General features: G+C 35.3%; 2 protein-coding genes across 3 annotated transcripts in view; one reads left to right on the top strand and one right to left on the bottom strand.

The window, feature by feature from the left end:
* Positions 1–9,754, bottom strand: part of LOC124276894 (lysophosphatidylcholine acyltransferase 2-like) — a 45,029-nt gene extending 35,275 nt beyond the window's left edge. For both annotated transcript variants that reach the window (XM_046712563.1, XM_046712562.1), the window contains exons 1-2: positions 9,533–9,754; positions 6,287–6,429 (exon numbers count right to left, since the gene is read on the bottom strand). In XM_046712563.1, the coding sequence (XP_046568519.1) occupies positions 6,287–6,429; positions 9,533–9,637 (248 nt within the window). In that variant the 5' untranslated portion in view covers positions 9,638–9,754. The remainder of the gene's footprint in view (positions 1–6,286; positions 6,430–9,532) is intronic.
* Positions 9,755–13,391: 3,637 nt separating this feature from the next.
* LOC124276893 (casein kinase I-like) lies at positions 13,392–17,714 on the top strand. Its single transcript, XM_046712561.1, is given in 2 exon segments — positions 13,392–14,183; positions 14,185–17,714. Coding segments are annotated over 2 exon segments (981 nt in total). The 5' UTR covers positions 13,392–13,532; the 3' UTR covers positions 14,515–17,714.

Here is a 17,714-nt window from a genome sequence, read left to right as displayed (position 1 = left end):
TCAATGACCCACTTGAACCTGACTATCCAGTCCATTTCGCCACTTTTTAGGGCAAGTGTATGTTGCTTTGGACCACTGGAGTAGAGTTACTTCCCTTTTTAGAATATTCTCACAGTAACATAGTGAAGGTTTTAATGAGAAGGTAAATTCCTTCCATATCTTTCTCACATATGATCTATATTCATGTGGAAAAAATAGGTGAGATATCACATTTTTGGGTGGGCGTTATTTAGGATTTGCAAGAGAAGCACAACATACAATGGTCAGACTCAAGTTTCAAGAATTGCCTTTTCATATGATACTATGAATTTCCATCTCATAGGCTAGATAAAAACATATATACATCATGATTTATATGTATGTCACATTAACTGTTATGATGTACAGGTGTAGTTTCTCGACTGACCTGTATTACTGAACTTTGTATCTACTTCATTGGAGCACTTTACTATCATTACACCTATGTCCAACATAAATCAACATAACATTTACTGCACTTGGATTTCCACATTGTTTGCCTTATTTGTAATTGATAAAAAACATCTGTTCGCCTTTTTTGTTCGCTATTGATTTTCATCCTATCCAGTACACGGCTAACACAAGAATTGATCAGTTTTCAGTTCGAAGATACAACTGGACTCTAGATCTAGCCAGTGCTAGTAATATTTCTTTGTATATGCCAGATTATCATTATATATTTATACTTATTTCATTATTCATTATTTTTGTGGTTCGTAGTGAACATGGATAAACTATCTATCAAGTTTCAGTCAGTACTCTACACATTTGGACAGGGACATTATGAAATTGTTTTCTCCTATTCAAATGAATGTAACACGATTTTGTTACAAAAAGTGCAATTTGACTATTCTATTTAAATTACCTCAGACTCAAAATGAAGATATCTGAATATAACAGAATGACCTCTCTTGAAATTAAAACCAAAATGTCAATTCAATATTTACAAGTATTTGATTTCTGTGAACAAAAAGACAAAAACAGACAAAAAAAAAACACAAATAATTCATCTGACAAAAATAGTTCTTGTCATAGGTTTTTGACCTTTGGTCTACTTAAATTTGAGATCAGATTTTTGGACAGATTTTTTTCTACATCAAGAGTTAACTGATCCACTGAACAACCCAGAAGTAAAGAATTAGTAATGGGTTGGGTGGTTCATATTGTCCAAATAACAGCATTTGTTCTGGCAAGATAAAAGATCAAGGCCCCATTCCTCAAAGCGATCGTAACCCTAAGACGAACGTAACGCTCATAACACAAGCTTACGACAGTCGTAGCCGTAGATCGCTTTGAGGAACGAAGCCCAGGGTTACAAAAGTTTGTGTCATAGTTATAGAAATAGTAATAATAAGACCATTTAGCATTTGAGACTGTGCATAAACACTTAAAAACTTCAATAGAGCCAAATACAAAATCTATGTGAAAACTGTACTTAGCATATCAAGACCCTGTGTACCATTTCTCAAAGTGATCATCACAACTGTTAAACTATGGGCGTCATGACACTTATAGTACCATGATTGCTTCATGGAAAGAGGTTCAGCTCAAGGAAGTGCCCTCTGACCAACATCCAGAGCAATATGTAAGTAATCTTCACAAGTGCCGAAAATATAACCAAACATTTATTTGACAAGACTATATTTTCTGTGACTAGGTATAGCACAATTACAATTTTTTAAACTTTCATCAACATTAGAACTAAGTTTATTCACAACTGCTTCAACCTTCACACCAAATTTAACTTGCATGGGTTTGATAAGCACCCACTTCAATAACTTTCCAAATTCACATAGCTCTTACCAGACTTACTATTGCTATCATGGTATACAGTGGAACCCTGTGTATACAGACCCATATATCAGGAAACCATGTATACCACATGGTATTTATGTCAAACGAAATATATACAAACTATAATGATTTAATGTATGTGATTACACGTATTGGATATATAAGAAATGTTCATTGTATAGCTGAACTTAAGTTTGTAATCTATTTTATCTATATTATTCCAAATTTCTTCAATATTATTTCACCAGATTACCATTATTTACACAGACAAATAACACTTCACCTTTTTAAAAGCCTCGAAACGAATGTTACTTAATAATGGATAATTTTACCATAAATGTCATATCTGTTGAAGCATGACAATTATACACTGAATTTTCTCAATAAAAACAGAAGGACTGTGGGATATGATGAATAATAAAGTCGTGCACTACGTCAAAACATCAAAGAACTTGCTGCAGTTATTTCATTCAATTTAATATATATGTAAATAGTAAGCATTGCAACAAATTGTTGGAAAATATTGTTCGATACAAAATTCGTTACGCATACAATTTATTCTGGCCATTGTGTCAAACGCCTTTGCGCTATATCATTTGGTTTTTAAAAGTGTATCACCAGATTGGCAGAAAATAAGTATCCAGCTGATTGCTTAGTTTTGTATAAAATTTCAAATATATATTGAAAGAGTTTGTTATGCCAAATTCCTTCCTATGAACTCGCTGAACGGATATGATGTAGTATTTGACTGAGCATAATAATAATAATGATAGAGGGATGCTGCTGTTTTTTTCCCAAGAGAAACCACTGAAGGCAACTGGCAAATGATTCGGATATCTGGAAATTCTTATATCTGCAGGGGTCCGCATAAACGAGGTTCGACTACGTGCACATATTACTTTTAATCATATTGTGAACATTCTACCCATCAACAGATGTGTGTTAAGTTGTTAACAGAGCAAGCTGACACTTTTAAAGGTTTGGACATTCATAGAAACTAGCCACAAGCTTTGTGTTGAATGAAGAATAGTGTCCACTGATTTGCTGTGCAAGCATTACCAATAAATACTATTGTCAGATATCATGACACGGTACAATATACAATATGCTATGTTGGAAGTGAATTTGTCTTGCATACATATTATTTGACAGAATATCTTCAAAAACACACGAGAAGAATTAACCAGACAACACTATTTGTTTCTGTTGGTACTCTTGACTGTCAACTAATTATCAACTAGTTGTCTAATTTTTTCAGCCATTAATCAAACTAATAACTTGGTTCAGGCATTTATCAGTAATGTCTCTAGTCCATATTTACTGCACTAGCTATCTGGGTCAGAAGAAATATAATGGCTATATTATGCTAAGCTATGGCTATCAGTTGTCTAGCTGGCCAGTATCTTGTCTGAGGCCTGTTATTATGGAAATCAGGTATTACATGTAACATCACATCAGCAGTGTATGAGATCATATGTACCAGGTCACACTGACATAAGGGCCATCCTGTCCTCTTAACACAATCTTGGGTGTAGTTAGCACTTATTAAATGAATCTATAAACTGACTGTAACAATATTTTGTGAAAGACAAATCGTTTCATAGATGGATAAAAATACCAAAACTAGGGCTGGGACGATTCACCGATGCACTGATACATTGCGATACATTAAAGTTTGATACAGCTATGGACTGGTGTATCGATATAAAACGATAGACTTTTTTTAAAAACAGTATTATCTTAATCATGATCAAGTACATATTTAGAAAAATACGCAAGTATGATAGAGTTACTTGTTTGTTTATTACAATAGTGTTATTGTTATACACAAATACCTTGAAATAAATCATTTTAAATCTTAATACTGTGTCATTCCTTCAAGGTGTATGTATCATGATACGTATCGTATTGCAGGTAAAATATCGCGATATGTATCGTATCGTGACATAGTGTATCGTCCCAGCCCTAACCAAAACATGTCTATATGTACATACATTATAACGTATGTTACTGCTACAATGCTCTGACAACCTCTGGGTTTGCTATCCTTAATTATTCTCTTATTATCATTTTCTATTGATTCTAGAATTGACATGTACTATTGTAAGCTGAGCATACCAGGTCAAACACAAATTCCCTTCACTTGTAGTAGTAGCTGCAGACATATGGCTGAAGTCTCAGACTGATCTAGTAACATTCTGTTTAGTTGAGAAAACTCATACTACTACTATTGTCCATCCAATACCTAGAAAATCTTCTGAAACTAAGGACAAGGGCCTAGATCAGTTAAACACTCAAACATTTTTGGCAAAAACTGAAAAAGTGTACATAACTTGGATGTACTGATAGAAGAGATCCAACATTTTTAATTTTGCAATCATGCAAGAACTAATGAATTAGAGAGAAGTCAGCTGATCAAATCTAAATCCAAGAAAGCCAATAAGTAATCCTGGCTCATTATTCCCATTTTGGTAATGCATTTGTTTCTTAAATCGAGGAAAATGCATAAGTTAGCCCACAAGCCATCGCAAATAAAAACATTCCTAGGCTGTTGTTGCAGCCCTTACATCAAATAAAGTACTTTAATTTCTAAATACTGTTCATCTTGCAATTATGTCCCTACAAAATTCTTATGTTTAAACTTCTGTATTGTTTTGTGAAATAATAATTTAAAAAAGATCATTATACAATTGAATACACTTTGGGATCTACACTGACACAATAAATAAAACCGTGAAATAAGATGAAATCACATGACATAAATCAGATCATTATGTCAAAATTGAAAGATTTGGACATATTTCAAAATTGTTTAAAAACAACCACTTTATAAAGCAATTCCAAATTACATATTTCTCAAACAAAAAACCTTCATCAAGTTCATGTAAATATTTTCATAAAACATCATACCATTTCGTTTCTACATCGTGTTTTCTTAGAACTTAATCGTAATATCACAATTTAATTTCGGTAACATTTTAGTTTGGATAATTTACCGGACACGGTGACTGATAGCCTCCAAATTTATTGGTCCTGGGCAAATTTTACCGGCCAAAGTCCGGTATATACCAGAGAACTGAAACACTGGAAATGTTGACCCTCAAAACAAATTGTACTCAAAAAGATTATTTAAAGACATATCATTTCTGAGAAACACAAAACAAAAACAACCTATACTCTCAATAGAGGAAACCTTACACATTCCTAATCAATATATTGTTTGTGTGTGTGTTTGTTATTTTGCACCGCACTGCAATATTCCAGCTATATAATGGTAGCCTGTAAATAATAAGGTCTGGACCAGGCAATTGTTGTTTTGTATTAGATTCGAATGACACAAACTGGGCACATACTCTAACCAGGAATCCCAATGGGGTGAGCTGATATATGTGTGTTGTTTGAGACAGTGTGACTATACACCAATAATCCAAGATATGGCCAAACAAAAGAATTAAAGAAACCACTGAAAAAAGGTACAGATGAAACTTCACACTAACTGAATAAAACTAAAATTAATTTTTTCAAGATTCCAAACAGACACTAAGCATGTCATTTCAAAAACAGGATTGGCTACAGTTAACACATTTTCGATTAATCCATGTATTACATCGCTATTCTGCTGTGATAAATGTCCTGGACCCATTCACCATCAGTTTTGTCTTGGAAGTGACATCACCATTTCCATGTGGCCTAATAGAAACATTAGATCTAGATCTAGATCATGAAATTAAGAAATATACAACTACAGTGTGACATAGATCTAAATTTGAAAATGAAGCGTCATGTGAGTGAGCTCTTGATATATTTGTCAAACTGGAAGACTTAATGCACAATTAATTTGACTAGACGGATAATTTCAACATGAAGCGAACTCAAAAAAACAAACTTATAATAGCATTTGGGTTCAGGATATCAATCATAATACAATGGAGATCAGAATACCCTGTATAATCTAGGCTGTTGTTCTCATGGTTCTGTTATACTTCGCAGCATCTTGACAGAATATTGCTGCAGAATCATGGTAAAGAGCTCACAATGTGTTATGCTTCATAGAAAGGTTGCTAATCCCCTGAACTGCTTAACTTGTAACCAAAAATGTCAACAGATATGCAGCTGAAAGGTTATTTCCATATACATGGAGAAATGAAGTTATTCCTACAATTAAATTGCAGAATGCATAAATGCTTGGTCACAGATGGAGCTGTTAACAAATGATAGTCGTGTTTTAGAAAACAAAACTGTGAAACAGACCCTGCTCAATAAAGCTCTAATCTGTCATCCTTGAGACTTTTCAGATTGATGCCTTGACTTCAAGCACTTTGCTTGAAAATACTATACATTTTCAGTCGGATTAAAAAGAATCTGGACACAATACCATCAATAAGCAATACTCCACTACAAAAGCATAGAAGGGTAATATTATAATAACATAGGAAGAATAAATGTTTCCCATCACGTTCAGTAGAGTACATACTTGCGCCATCCTGTCAGAGGTTTACGCTTTTCTTCTTCTGTACGAAATGCAAGTGACAGTGCTGCTAATGGCCACGCTAGAACCAAACACATTCCTGCCAGCAGAAGCCGGATAGGGGCAACTGTCACTGACATAATCACAATCTGAAACAAAATGAAAATAATTAATGTCATGGAAAAGACAATCATGGTATATCCGATCCCTGTGCAGTCTACTAACTTAGCCACTAGTCTGAAGCCCCTATTTACAAAATGTTCATAGTGATACGCCAGTTGTTACTGTTAGCCTATGATAAAGTATAGAGTTAGGATGTGTTGTAACGCTATCAAAGCTCAGTGGATCGAGAAACAGATTAAATAAAATTTTGTTCGATGTCCTGTAAGCTAGGCTACTAATCCATGCAATTCACAAGAAGAAAAGGGCCCCATGATTTGTTCATATCAGTGTTATCACTATAAGGGGAAACAGCAATATCACGGAGAGGTACACCAGAAATGGGCTTCACACATTGTACCTATGTGGGGAATTGAACCCGGGTCTTCGGCATTATGAGCCAATGCTTTAACCGTTTGAAATTTGATTTGGCTCTGATTTCCGACTAAAGTACTGTCGGAAATAGAAAAAAACTGTTTTTTCACATTTATACCTTCAATTTAGGTAGTTAATATGAGAAAGTGTGAAATATCTGTTGAACTAAGTTCGGCCTAACTACAGTCTCAGTGGTAGGGAGATAGGAAACGTTAAAAAGGGATTTTTACTGAGGAGATATTAGTGCAGAAATGAGCAATGCAGGTTTTTTCAAAGTCCGAAGAGACTTATTTGGAGCAGACCATGGCTTTATGCAAATTAGTGTACGATAATAATGTATAACAAATGACACTTTTTTAATGTCCATTTTGAAATTAGACTTAGCTTCGTAATAAACGATAGCAGGACGTAAAAATAACAACTTTAATACTGAAACTATTAAGGATGTAAGGCTACTACCATTGAGTCTCACTATCACTATAAAAAGAAACAGGTAGGAGGGGTCGTCTCAAAAGCAAAACCAAGACGGTTGTTGCTGACGGTAGTTGGGGTCGGGCTTGGGGATAGAGATATTAGCTAAGATTAGATAATAAGTAGAGACATATTCAATACACATGAAAAAGCATAAAAGATATTTGAGATGACCCCTTGTGTCTGTGAGCAGCACGTGCATTTCATGCCAAGTGAGTTGATGGTCCGTCGTCATACCTGGCTGAGCGAGCTAATTGCCATCTATAGTCTGATCTATTGTTTTCAGCAGCCATTCCTATTTTTTCTAAGTTTGGCCCGATTTTACGAGTAAACATGCTTTCCTGGATATCCTATAAGCGATCCCATTGAACGCCCAGTTAGGCCGATGTGGGTTATTTGGACAGATGCTATTTGCAATTGTGTAAATTTTAGGGATACAGAGTAACAGCCTAAAAAACAATTTTTTTCTATTTCCGATAGTACTTTAGTGCCTTCAGTTATAGCATGCTGCAACCCACATTTCACAATAATGTTCAATGGTTGAAAAATGGGTCAAATGACAAATTCAATATTGCTGCTATGGCAATTAAGCTAAAAAGCAACTTTATTTCAAGATACAATAGCACAACCTGTCAGCCATTATAGTTTTGAACACTGCTTAATCTGTGTGGCAGGTATTCAACTATGAAAATATGATAACAATGTAAAGTTGCATTAATGGAGTTTTGCCCCCATCTCATTAAAATCAGACCTTTCATATGATACCCGTGTGTCAATCTCATTAAAGTCATATGCTGATATGATACCTGTCACAGTAAAGATCTAAGGACAACTCCATCGGAGTTGTGACATGTTAAGATTCTGTACACCTAATCAGTTAAAACTTTTAAATTCCTTGTATGTGTGAGCCACGCATTCAGACAAGCAAACCCACTCTCTATTATGTCTATATATTGAAAACGAATATAATAGGCGACTTCTAACTGCCAAGGCAGTGAAGCAATAGCGAACAATAACAATTGATTTTAATGAGATTACAAGATTTTCCTGATTTCCACCAGTTTTGGCACAAAAGGACTAGTTTCTTGGCTTGGCTGTTGTTAACACTGCATTCAGCAATATTCCAGCAATATGGCAGCATTCTTTAAATAATCAGGTCTGGATCTGACGATCAACTTATAAATATCATAAACATGACTTTACAAGAAAATGTTACACTAGCATAACCTGAACATTCTATTTTCCCTGTCCCTGAAAACAATATCTGTTGAAATATTATTACAAGCACAATGATCTATTTCACTGAGAGAATAAAAATACAGATCTAAAACTCCTCCCATAAAAAAACTGGAAAGTATTTTTCTTTTCTACTGTGATTCAAGTTAAGAGAAAACCATACTCCTATGGAATTACAAACTAAGGTTTGTAGTTATGAAAATCTGTGCATAAAAAAACAAACAGAATGCCTAACTTTTCACGAGGAAGTGTTCTGTCAGGGCAGTTTCAGCAGAGCATATTCATAAACAAAAAATGTTATCTCGTGAAAGAAGGAAGTTACTGTTATTTTGAAAAATACACTCATTTCTGCAAGAATGCTGCTGTTTGTATATCATATGAATGTCATTTTTGCCATACTTGAAAAGTCAAGGACAATAATATACATCTTAACAGGTTTAGTCAACAGGGACCTCTGTGACCTAGTGATAGCAAGTAATGACATGGTTAAAACAGATAATTTTCATGCCACTATCAAAATGTCCCCAGTAAAACCTTTTCTTTTAAAAAGACTCATCTGATAGCGTACGTGCGACCAGAAATGAAGAAAACCTTAAAAAAATTATTGAAAGAATCCTAAAGATTTGTTGGATGTCACTGAACATTGCTAATAATTATTCCCTTTACTTTAAGTACACTCCCCAAACAAGTAATATAAAGTATTTCTTCCCACTCACTGTGGTTTGGATGTCTATATAAGTTGTGCATTCCTAAACACAAATATTATAACTTCGAATTTATTGCGTACGTTTGTATGAAACAATCAAAAGCTTGAGGATGGGTGGTCAATCAAAGTTACGACAACGCCTCTTCCGTAACTACTGTCACAACTGAATTGACCATGCATGCATATACAGGTACACGTATTCATTTATCACAATTAATACTTAATTAATCAATTATTGCATACATATATTTTCTAAATACCAATGTTGATCGATCCTTAATGTTATGGTGGGAAGTAAATCAGACCTGAATTTTGTCCAAGATTCCGAAATGCAACCGGTGTACAAACGGGTTCTGAACGTCCGGTACAACAAGTGATTCTTGTCTCGTAACGGTCACGTTTCTCTTCATTTTCTCTAGTTCGGTTTATCAGCAGACACTTGTCACATCGGTATCACATAGGAATATACAAGTCGGACATTGCGTTATCTTTTGTGCCGTTTATCACGGCTTCGAGGTGTTGTACGAGTTTATTTTTAGCAGGTACTATTTACCGTTAGACATATTACGCTTTCAATATGACAGGAAAGTGCTTCTGTTGTGAGAAGAGCAAGTTAACGAAAAACATCAAATCAGTTGTTACATCATATGTTTAAAATACCAGTTAAACAAGCATTTGATTACTGTTCACCGAATTTAATGTTGTTAATGCAAGTTATTAGTTTATGTTTATGAATAGCAATAAAATGTACATTTCAGTACAAGATAAAACACCGTACATAGAACAAAAAACTCAAGCGCTTCATGAACTAAATACATATATGAACAAAATATTTTTGATCCCCTAAAATATCTTTCGAAGTTAAACACATGACTGATCTGTTGAAATCATTTCGAAATTGATATCTGAGACATTAAATAATGTTATTTGTGAATATAGAGGTAGAAAATGATAGTTTGATAATAAAATTAACTTGTGACTGCTGGTTTATACATAAATACAGTACAACCTGAAATTATTGAGAATTTAAAGATTGTAAATTTTTTAGTTTTCCCCCTCATTACTCACGTTTTAAGTGTGAATATTAGCAGAACATAACTCCAGATTCAAAGACAGGTGCACATTTAGTATTTTGTCAAGTCACCATGGGCAGCAATGCAGGCTTCAATGCGTCGGGGCATACTACTGATCAAAGAAGTTAGAAAGTCGTGGTCCATGCTGTCCCAATATCAGACCACCTCTTCTTTCATTTCAGCAATATTTGTCAGATTTTTCTAATTGACACTTTCCTTCATAAGTCCCCAAACATTTTCTATTGGATTTAGGTCAGGGCTATAGCTTGGCCAATCTAATAATGTCATATTTTGGGTCCGAAACCAGGCCTGTGAATGCTTTGAATGATGTTTTGGGTCGTTGTCCTGCTGGAAAATCCAAAAAATGTCCATAGGACACGTGAGCAGGTGGAATAATGTCCCTCGAGAATATCTGTGTACCGCTCACTGTTCATATTCCCTTCAAATACACAGATATGCCATCCCACACGTTAAATTTCAGACTGTACTTTGGGCGCTGATACAAATGTTTTTCAGTTTGTATGGTCCAGAATTTCAGTGTATTAGGAAACAGCCACACAGAACTTTCATCTGAGAAAATCACATTGTCCCAGTTAAAAGTTCTATGCTGTAAGCACCAGTTCAACCTTCGCTCCTTTTGTTCAGGTTTCATGATCGGTGATGGAATTCCTCGACCTTTCTGCCAACCCATTGCATGCAGCTCAGTTCTAATTGTCTCCTGACAGACAGCCACAGTTCCTCTATCAATCATATCCAGCCTTAAGTTTTCTAAACTCATTCGTTGTTGTTAGAAACAAGAATACCAAGCTGCCTCCTGTCACCGACAGTCAAGTTTCTGGGCCTACCTGTGCCTCCCTGGTGCTCAATGCCATATCCATTTGCAATATATTTCAAAACACGATAAACAGTGGGCAAAGGGATGCCTGTTCTACTTGAAAACACTTTAGCTGATCTGATGTCCTTGTTATTATACTCTAAAATCAACTTCCTCTTCTATAAATCATCCATACTGAGGATCACTGAAAATGTCGTCTGCTAGCAAGTAAACAAAGGGGGATAACTCTCACAAACTAATGGAAAAGTATTAACGGAGTTGTCTCTCTTGAATGAAACCAAGCACTTGATAGCTGGTCCAATTAAACATATTCCTAAAATTCTCAATATTTTCTGGTCATACTATATAAAGGAGAGAATCACCAAGTATTCATTCATTTATTAAACACAGCAAAATGCAAACCCACAGATGACAAACATGTATGAAGGTTACTGATTTGGCCATTTTTAAGAGTTCTTGCTGGAGAAATGGAGCAAACATGTTGTGCATGTTTTTCACTGCACTGAAAACCTTAAAACACTTATACACCGAATATATTAAAGCATGTTTGAACATATTCCAAAACACAGGATATATTAAAGCACTATATGACACAATTAAACACAAAACATATTTAAAAACAAACTCTAAATCCTGGCAGATAAAAGTATTTCATATACATGTGAATATGTATGGATATCTGAAATTCACTTCACAAGTGACTACATTCAGGGGACAGTGGGGTATCTGAGTGGTTAAAGTGTTCGCTCATCACGCCGAAGACCCAGGTTCAATTCCCCACATGGGTACAACGTGCTGAAGTCCATTTCTGGTGTCCCCCGCCGTGATATTGCAGGAATATTGCTAAAAGCGGCGTAAAACCATACTCACTCACTCCTTACATTCATCACCTTACATATTTATCAGGAGTGACTCTGAAGCTGGTCTTTGACCAAATGTCTGCAGTGACTGTCAGCTAAATTTATCCAAATTGAATAACAATTTCATAATTCATGCCAAATCAATTTAGTTACGGGTGATATTATGGCTTCATAGAGGTGTCTTGTATTTCACTGAGAACATGACCAACAGCAAAACTAATGCTTTGTTGTGTTGGAAGCAAATGCCTCTTAGTTCAAGGAAAGAAGGCCTTCACAGTGTACCTAATTTGGCAAAAAAATACCAGTTTTTGTTTCCAGTACATCCCACTTTGATTAAGTAAGGCAAATATTTTTAATTTTTAATCTGTGTAATACAACATATATCAATGAAGAGGTGAGACAGTTTTGTCAGAAAATGTTGGTATTTTATAATTTAATCCCACTAATCTAAATATCTTAAACTCCAGTCTTCATGGAAACTATTTCTTTTTACAGTAACAAAACAATATCCCCACCCTCACTCAAGAAATTCCTTAGCCATTTAACTATTGTATAAGCTCTTCCAAATGTTAGCAACTACATCCATTTTGCAGTCAGTCATGTTTTGCCTAATTGTTGCACCAGCACTCAAATGAAAGGTGCCTTATGCTACATCACTCCCCAAAACATGAGTTTACAGTTGATAAGGAATTATTTAGTACAATTCACTTATATTTCTTTAATAATCTCTAATTTTGCAGATATTGAGTCTCATAAGGACATTTAGTGTCAGAACAATAATTTGCTTTTAAACATATAATTTTTTTCAATATGATTTAAGGATTTATTGTGGTCCAATCTTGTGATAGAAATAATTTCTTCTTTGAGAGGCATTTTAGGAGTTGTAAAGATAAAGGAAAATCAAGTTCTGTGGATTATAAGTCAACTTTTAGAAATGATGTTGACTGATCACTGCAACATCATAAATAACTATGTTTTCATACATTTGCAACATGTTAGTAACTGGATGCAAAATAAGACAGATGTAAGACCATTATGAACAAAATTACATATAAATATTCAAGTGAACTCAGAATTTCAATGAGACCTTATTTTCATGAGCAAGAGAATATTTGAAATATGGATCATTAATCTAAGACACTACTACATCTGTCCATGACAGTTTTAATAATTATGAATGTAACGCATTACTGAGAAATAGGGTTGTCGCCTAGACAAACCAAATATGTGGTTGTTGAGAATATCAAATTGGACTAGTGCGGTTGTTAGGGGTGTTTCGGGTGCACCGTTTGGCGACTGTTGTTATATTAAAAATCTAAAATCTGTTGTTAGTCATATACCACTAGCACTGTGTCGTATTTCCGGTACGCATGCGTACTTCCTGGTCGTGAAGGATTATGGGCTGGTGCAAAGATCCCTGGGAGCGCCAGGTTTATTACACTGAAACACCCAAGATGGCAACCATTCAGATAATCTAAAAGGTGAAAAATAAGCCTCTTTTCTCTGATTCTAAGGCATTTTTGAACACCATACCAACATGTCTAGCGAAGCAGATACGTCTCGTGCTAAAAGTGAATTCATAGTAGGCCAGAAATACCGTCTTGTGAGGAAAATCGGCAGTGGAAGTTTTGGCGACATTTATTTGGCGATCAACATACACAGTGGAGAAGAGGTTGCTGTGAAGTTAGAATCGCTGAAAGCTCGCCACCCACAACTACTTTATGAAAGTAAGCTTTACAAAATACTGCAGGGAGGAGTTGGAATACCTCATATCCGATGGTTTGGTGATGAAAAGGATTACAATGTCCTGGTCATGGATCTCCTTGGGCCGAGTTTGGAAGATCTGTTCAACTTCTGCTCCAGGCGGTTCACCATGAAAACGGTTCTTATGCTTGCTGACCAAATGATCGGACGCATTGAATACACCCACAACAAAAATTTCATACACAGAGACATTAAGCCTGATAACTTCCTGATGGGCATTGGTCGACATTGTAACAAAGTCTTTCTTATTGATTTTGGGTTAGCAAAGAAATTCCGAGACTCAAGAACCAAACAACACATACCATACAGAGAAGACAAAAATCTTACTGGCACAGCTCGATATGCCAGCATCAATGCTCATCTGGGTATTGAACAGAGCAGACGAGATGACATGGAGTCCCTTGGTTACGTGTTGATGTATTTCAATCGGGGGATGCCTCCCTTGGCAAGGATTAAAGGCCAATACAAAGAAACAGAAATATGAGAAAATCAGCGAAAAGAAGATGTCAACTCCTGTTGAAGTGCTGTGTAAAGGCTTCCCTGCAGAGTTTGCAATGTATTTAAATTACTGCAGGGGTCTGAGATTTGAAGAGGCACCCGATTATATGTATCTGCGACAGCTGTTCCGCATCTTGTTCCGCACCCTCAACTATCAGTATGATTACACATTTGACTGGACAATGCTAAAGCAGAAAGCAGCTCAAGTTGCCCAGCATACCACTACAGCTGCCGGTCAACAAAGAGAACGTCCATAAAATGCATCCTCATTTGTGAGAACTCAGTACATGACCAAATGTACGACAAACAGATTTCGCTTCTTGTAAGCATTGTTTGGGTTACAAGCTACCTTCTTCCCCAGAAATGCATGAGGGTCCCAACTCTTTGAACATGAATGGTAAAGTGGAGTCCTTTATTGAAATGTGACCAGAATGCAAAGTGAAAGAAGATTCCTACAATGTGTAGTGATGTAGACTTTCTGTTTCTGTGGACTGACAGTACAATCCAGCAATTTAAGACCAGAAATTCTTGATTATTTAGTCATTCTGCATATTGCTACTGTACTGTTTTAAATATATTTATTCCAGGAATTTATCATTTTATCAGGCCTTCAAAGGACACTTTCTGGATTTGTATAAATGTAATTGATGAGATGAGTAAAAAGATAATCTGAATTTTCCCAGTATTTATAATAATAGTTGAAAGATGTAGATTTAATCTTTAGACCTGACAAGTGTCATATATTTTTAAGCTGAGCCTTTCAGAACCTTCATGCTGAAAGTGGTGTCCATTTTTATGAAGATAAAAAACAGATCCCTATATCATATGTCAACCCAAATCATGAATTGTCACAAATAAGCTAATGTAATTGAGTGAAAAATTCAAGTAACTTGTTTGTCATCAATCCTATTATATATTTTTTCGAAACACATTTGCACAGGATTATTCCTTGCAGCTCAAAGCATGATAGAACAATGCTAAGCTTATGATATATGTTTCTCAGTAGTACATTTAAATTTTAAGTCTGAATGGGATGTTAAAATTGATGATCCATGCGAATTCGGCAATTATAATACTGCTTCATCTCCATTTTACTGTGAAGAACGACAAGCTTAGTAAGTGCATGATATTAACATTATCCAGTTTAAAAGATGACCTTTTATCTCCCACACCCAGTTAAAAGAAAGTCATGTCTATCATCTACAGAAGAGGGAGGAATAAAAGAACTCATGTTTTCATTTAATATCTAGTTTGCTAGTATTGTAAACCTAAATATTTTATATGAATACAAGTAATTGATAGACGAATATTCAGATTTATGGAACTCAGAAGCTATATTACTTCTAAGTCTGTAAGTGTTAGGGTGCACAAGCAATAGTATGTTGTGCTGATCAATTTTGGTATTACCAGATATTACGACCAATGTTTTCAAACTTAAAATATGGATGTCCTGCATTGTACATGGCAGAAGCCTCCCTCATACATTGTGATGTAAATTGTATGGTCCCAGCTTGACGTGCTGGATTCTGATTGAGCCTTGAACATAGTTAACCCTTTGTATGTGCTGTTGTATGGACTTGAATGACATCAGGTTCGTGTGAGATAAATCTTGCATGTTAAGGGTTAAACTGTGTGTGAGTTGAAGGCAGAGCAAATTGTGATCAATTGTTATCTTATCGTATGTCAGGGATTTCTTTGGTATTGTCAAAAATCTTCTTAATTTAGTTTTTGAGTTTGGCTTAATCTTTAGGTTTTAAAGTTTAAATTCATTTTGATTATACATACATTTTTAACATGTATTTACATGCCAAGTGATTGTAGATTTGATATTGATACTAGTGTGAAATACTTACATATTTACTCAAAGGTAATGTAGAATCTGTATACTTGTATATAAATATATATATAATGAAGGTAAATAGTTAACAGTATGTTAATGTGTAACTTGTTGGAGTCTAAAGAAAAAGACTAGAAATATTTATTGTGGTTCACTGTCTTGTAACTGTGGTCACTGGAAAAGACCTGTCACTATGTTCTGTACTCTTCCCTCACTCTTTCATTTCGACAATTCCCGTTATGTTGACATCTTCTATGGGATGCCATTCATGGCTGATGCTCTTAAATGGCAGTAACGTAAAGAGTGACATGCACTTTGTGTGGATATTGGTCTTTGTCTCAGATGCCATTTATACACATATCGTGTTTGAAATTAAACTGTCAAGGGGTCCTTGTGATAACACAAAAGTCCGAAGGTATAGTTTTGGGGTTACCAACGATTCAAATATTATGCCAATACCCAATGGACCCCAGTACATCCCTTCATTTCAAACACTGTATACACATACACAATTATAAGCTTGAATGAATTCTCTGAAAATTGTGTTAGAAATATGTAGCCATTGACGGTACATGAAATCATTTCTTACCTCTACATACCTTGTACTATTTTCTTCTGTTGCTATCTCGTTTCCATTGTGATAGATGGACCTGTTTTCTTTCTGCAGTTAATATTGTCTTCTGTAGATATGTACCGGTAACTTAAACTGTAAATCACAGTGAAAGTGTCAACACTTGTCTGTCATGATGAGAGAAATATTTTGTCTGACTTCTTTTCCGTTAGTACTACATTCAGTTGAAACGGTTACAAATATTGTGATTTGCTTGATGTTTGTTATACTAAATATTGTTTCCAGTTGTCATATACACATCGTTTCAGTTGAAGACTGTATGTATGAAGTTTTGATAGCGTCTGAAATATCTTCATTCATACCTTGTGATGCTGTTATGACTTCGTGTAGTCGATACTGTTGCCATATGTCTGATTAATGTTGTAAGGCCCCGAGTTGATGCTACGTGCTGCCAGAATTACCTGTCTGCCTGCCTTCTTCATGCCATTCATGCAAGCAGTGATACTATGGAAATCAAAATGCCTGAATTCAAGCGTCCCCTGTCGAACTTACACAAAGTGCTTACTGTACACAGGGGAATTACGTCAACACATGAAATATCTGCACTTGTATGAACTGTATGATACATTGACACATTTTGTGTACACTCTTGTGTAGTGGATCCTCAACATCTGTGCTAATTATATGCCAAATAAGTGTGCTGTTTTTTTATCATGGCCAAACCATTAAATGTACTGTACGTGTAGTGTCCATATGTGTTGATTTCCAGGTGAAAAGTGTTATGGCTCTACTGAATGAGTGATGCCCCAACTATTACCTGGGGTAGTTATATTTTCATGATGTCCTGAGAGTTATGACTATTTGTATGTGTACAAGATCCAATTTTAAATTATCTGCCTCTGTGAACTCTATCCCTTGCGTGGAGATACTGGCTTCCACACTGTCATGTGAGTAGTCTGTATATTAATGTCAGGTTTGTACATATGTTGTCCTGGGTACTGGCAGTGTAGACATGATTTTAGTTGTTTATTAAAAATCATACAACACTT

Source organism: Haliotis rubra, unplaced genomic scaffold, assembly GCF_003918875.1.
Source record: "Haliotis rubra isolate DU_JTF1 unplaced genomic scaffold, ASM391887v1 Scf215, whole genome shotgun sequence".
Classification (NCBI taxonomy): Eukaryota; Metazoa; Mollusca; class Gastropoda; order Lepetellida; family Haliotidae; genus Haliotis; species Haliotis rubra.
This window is presented reverse-complemented; position numbering and strand designations above follow the sequence as displayed.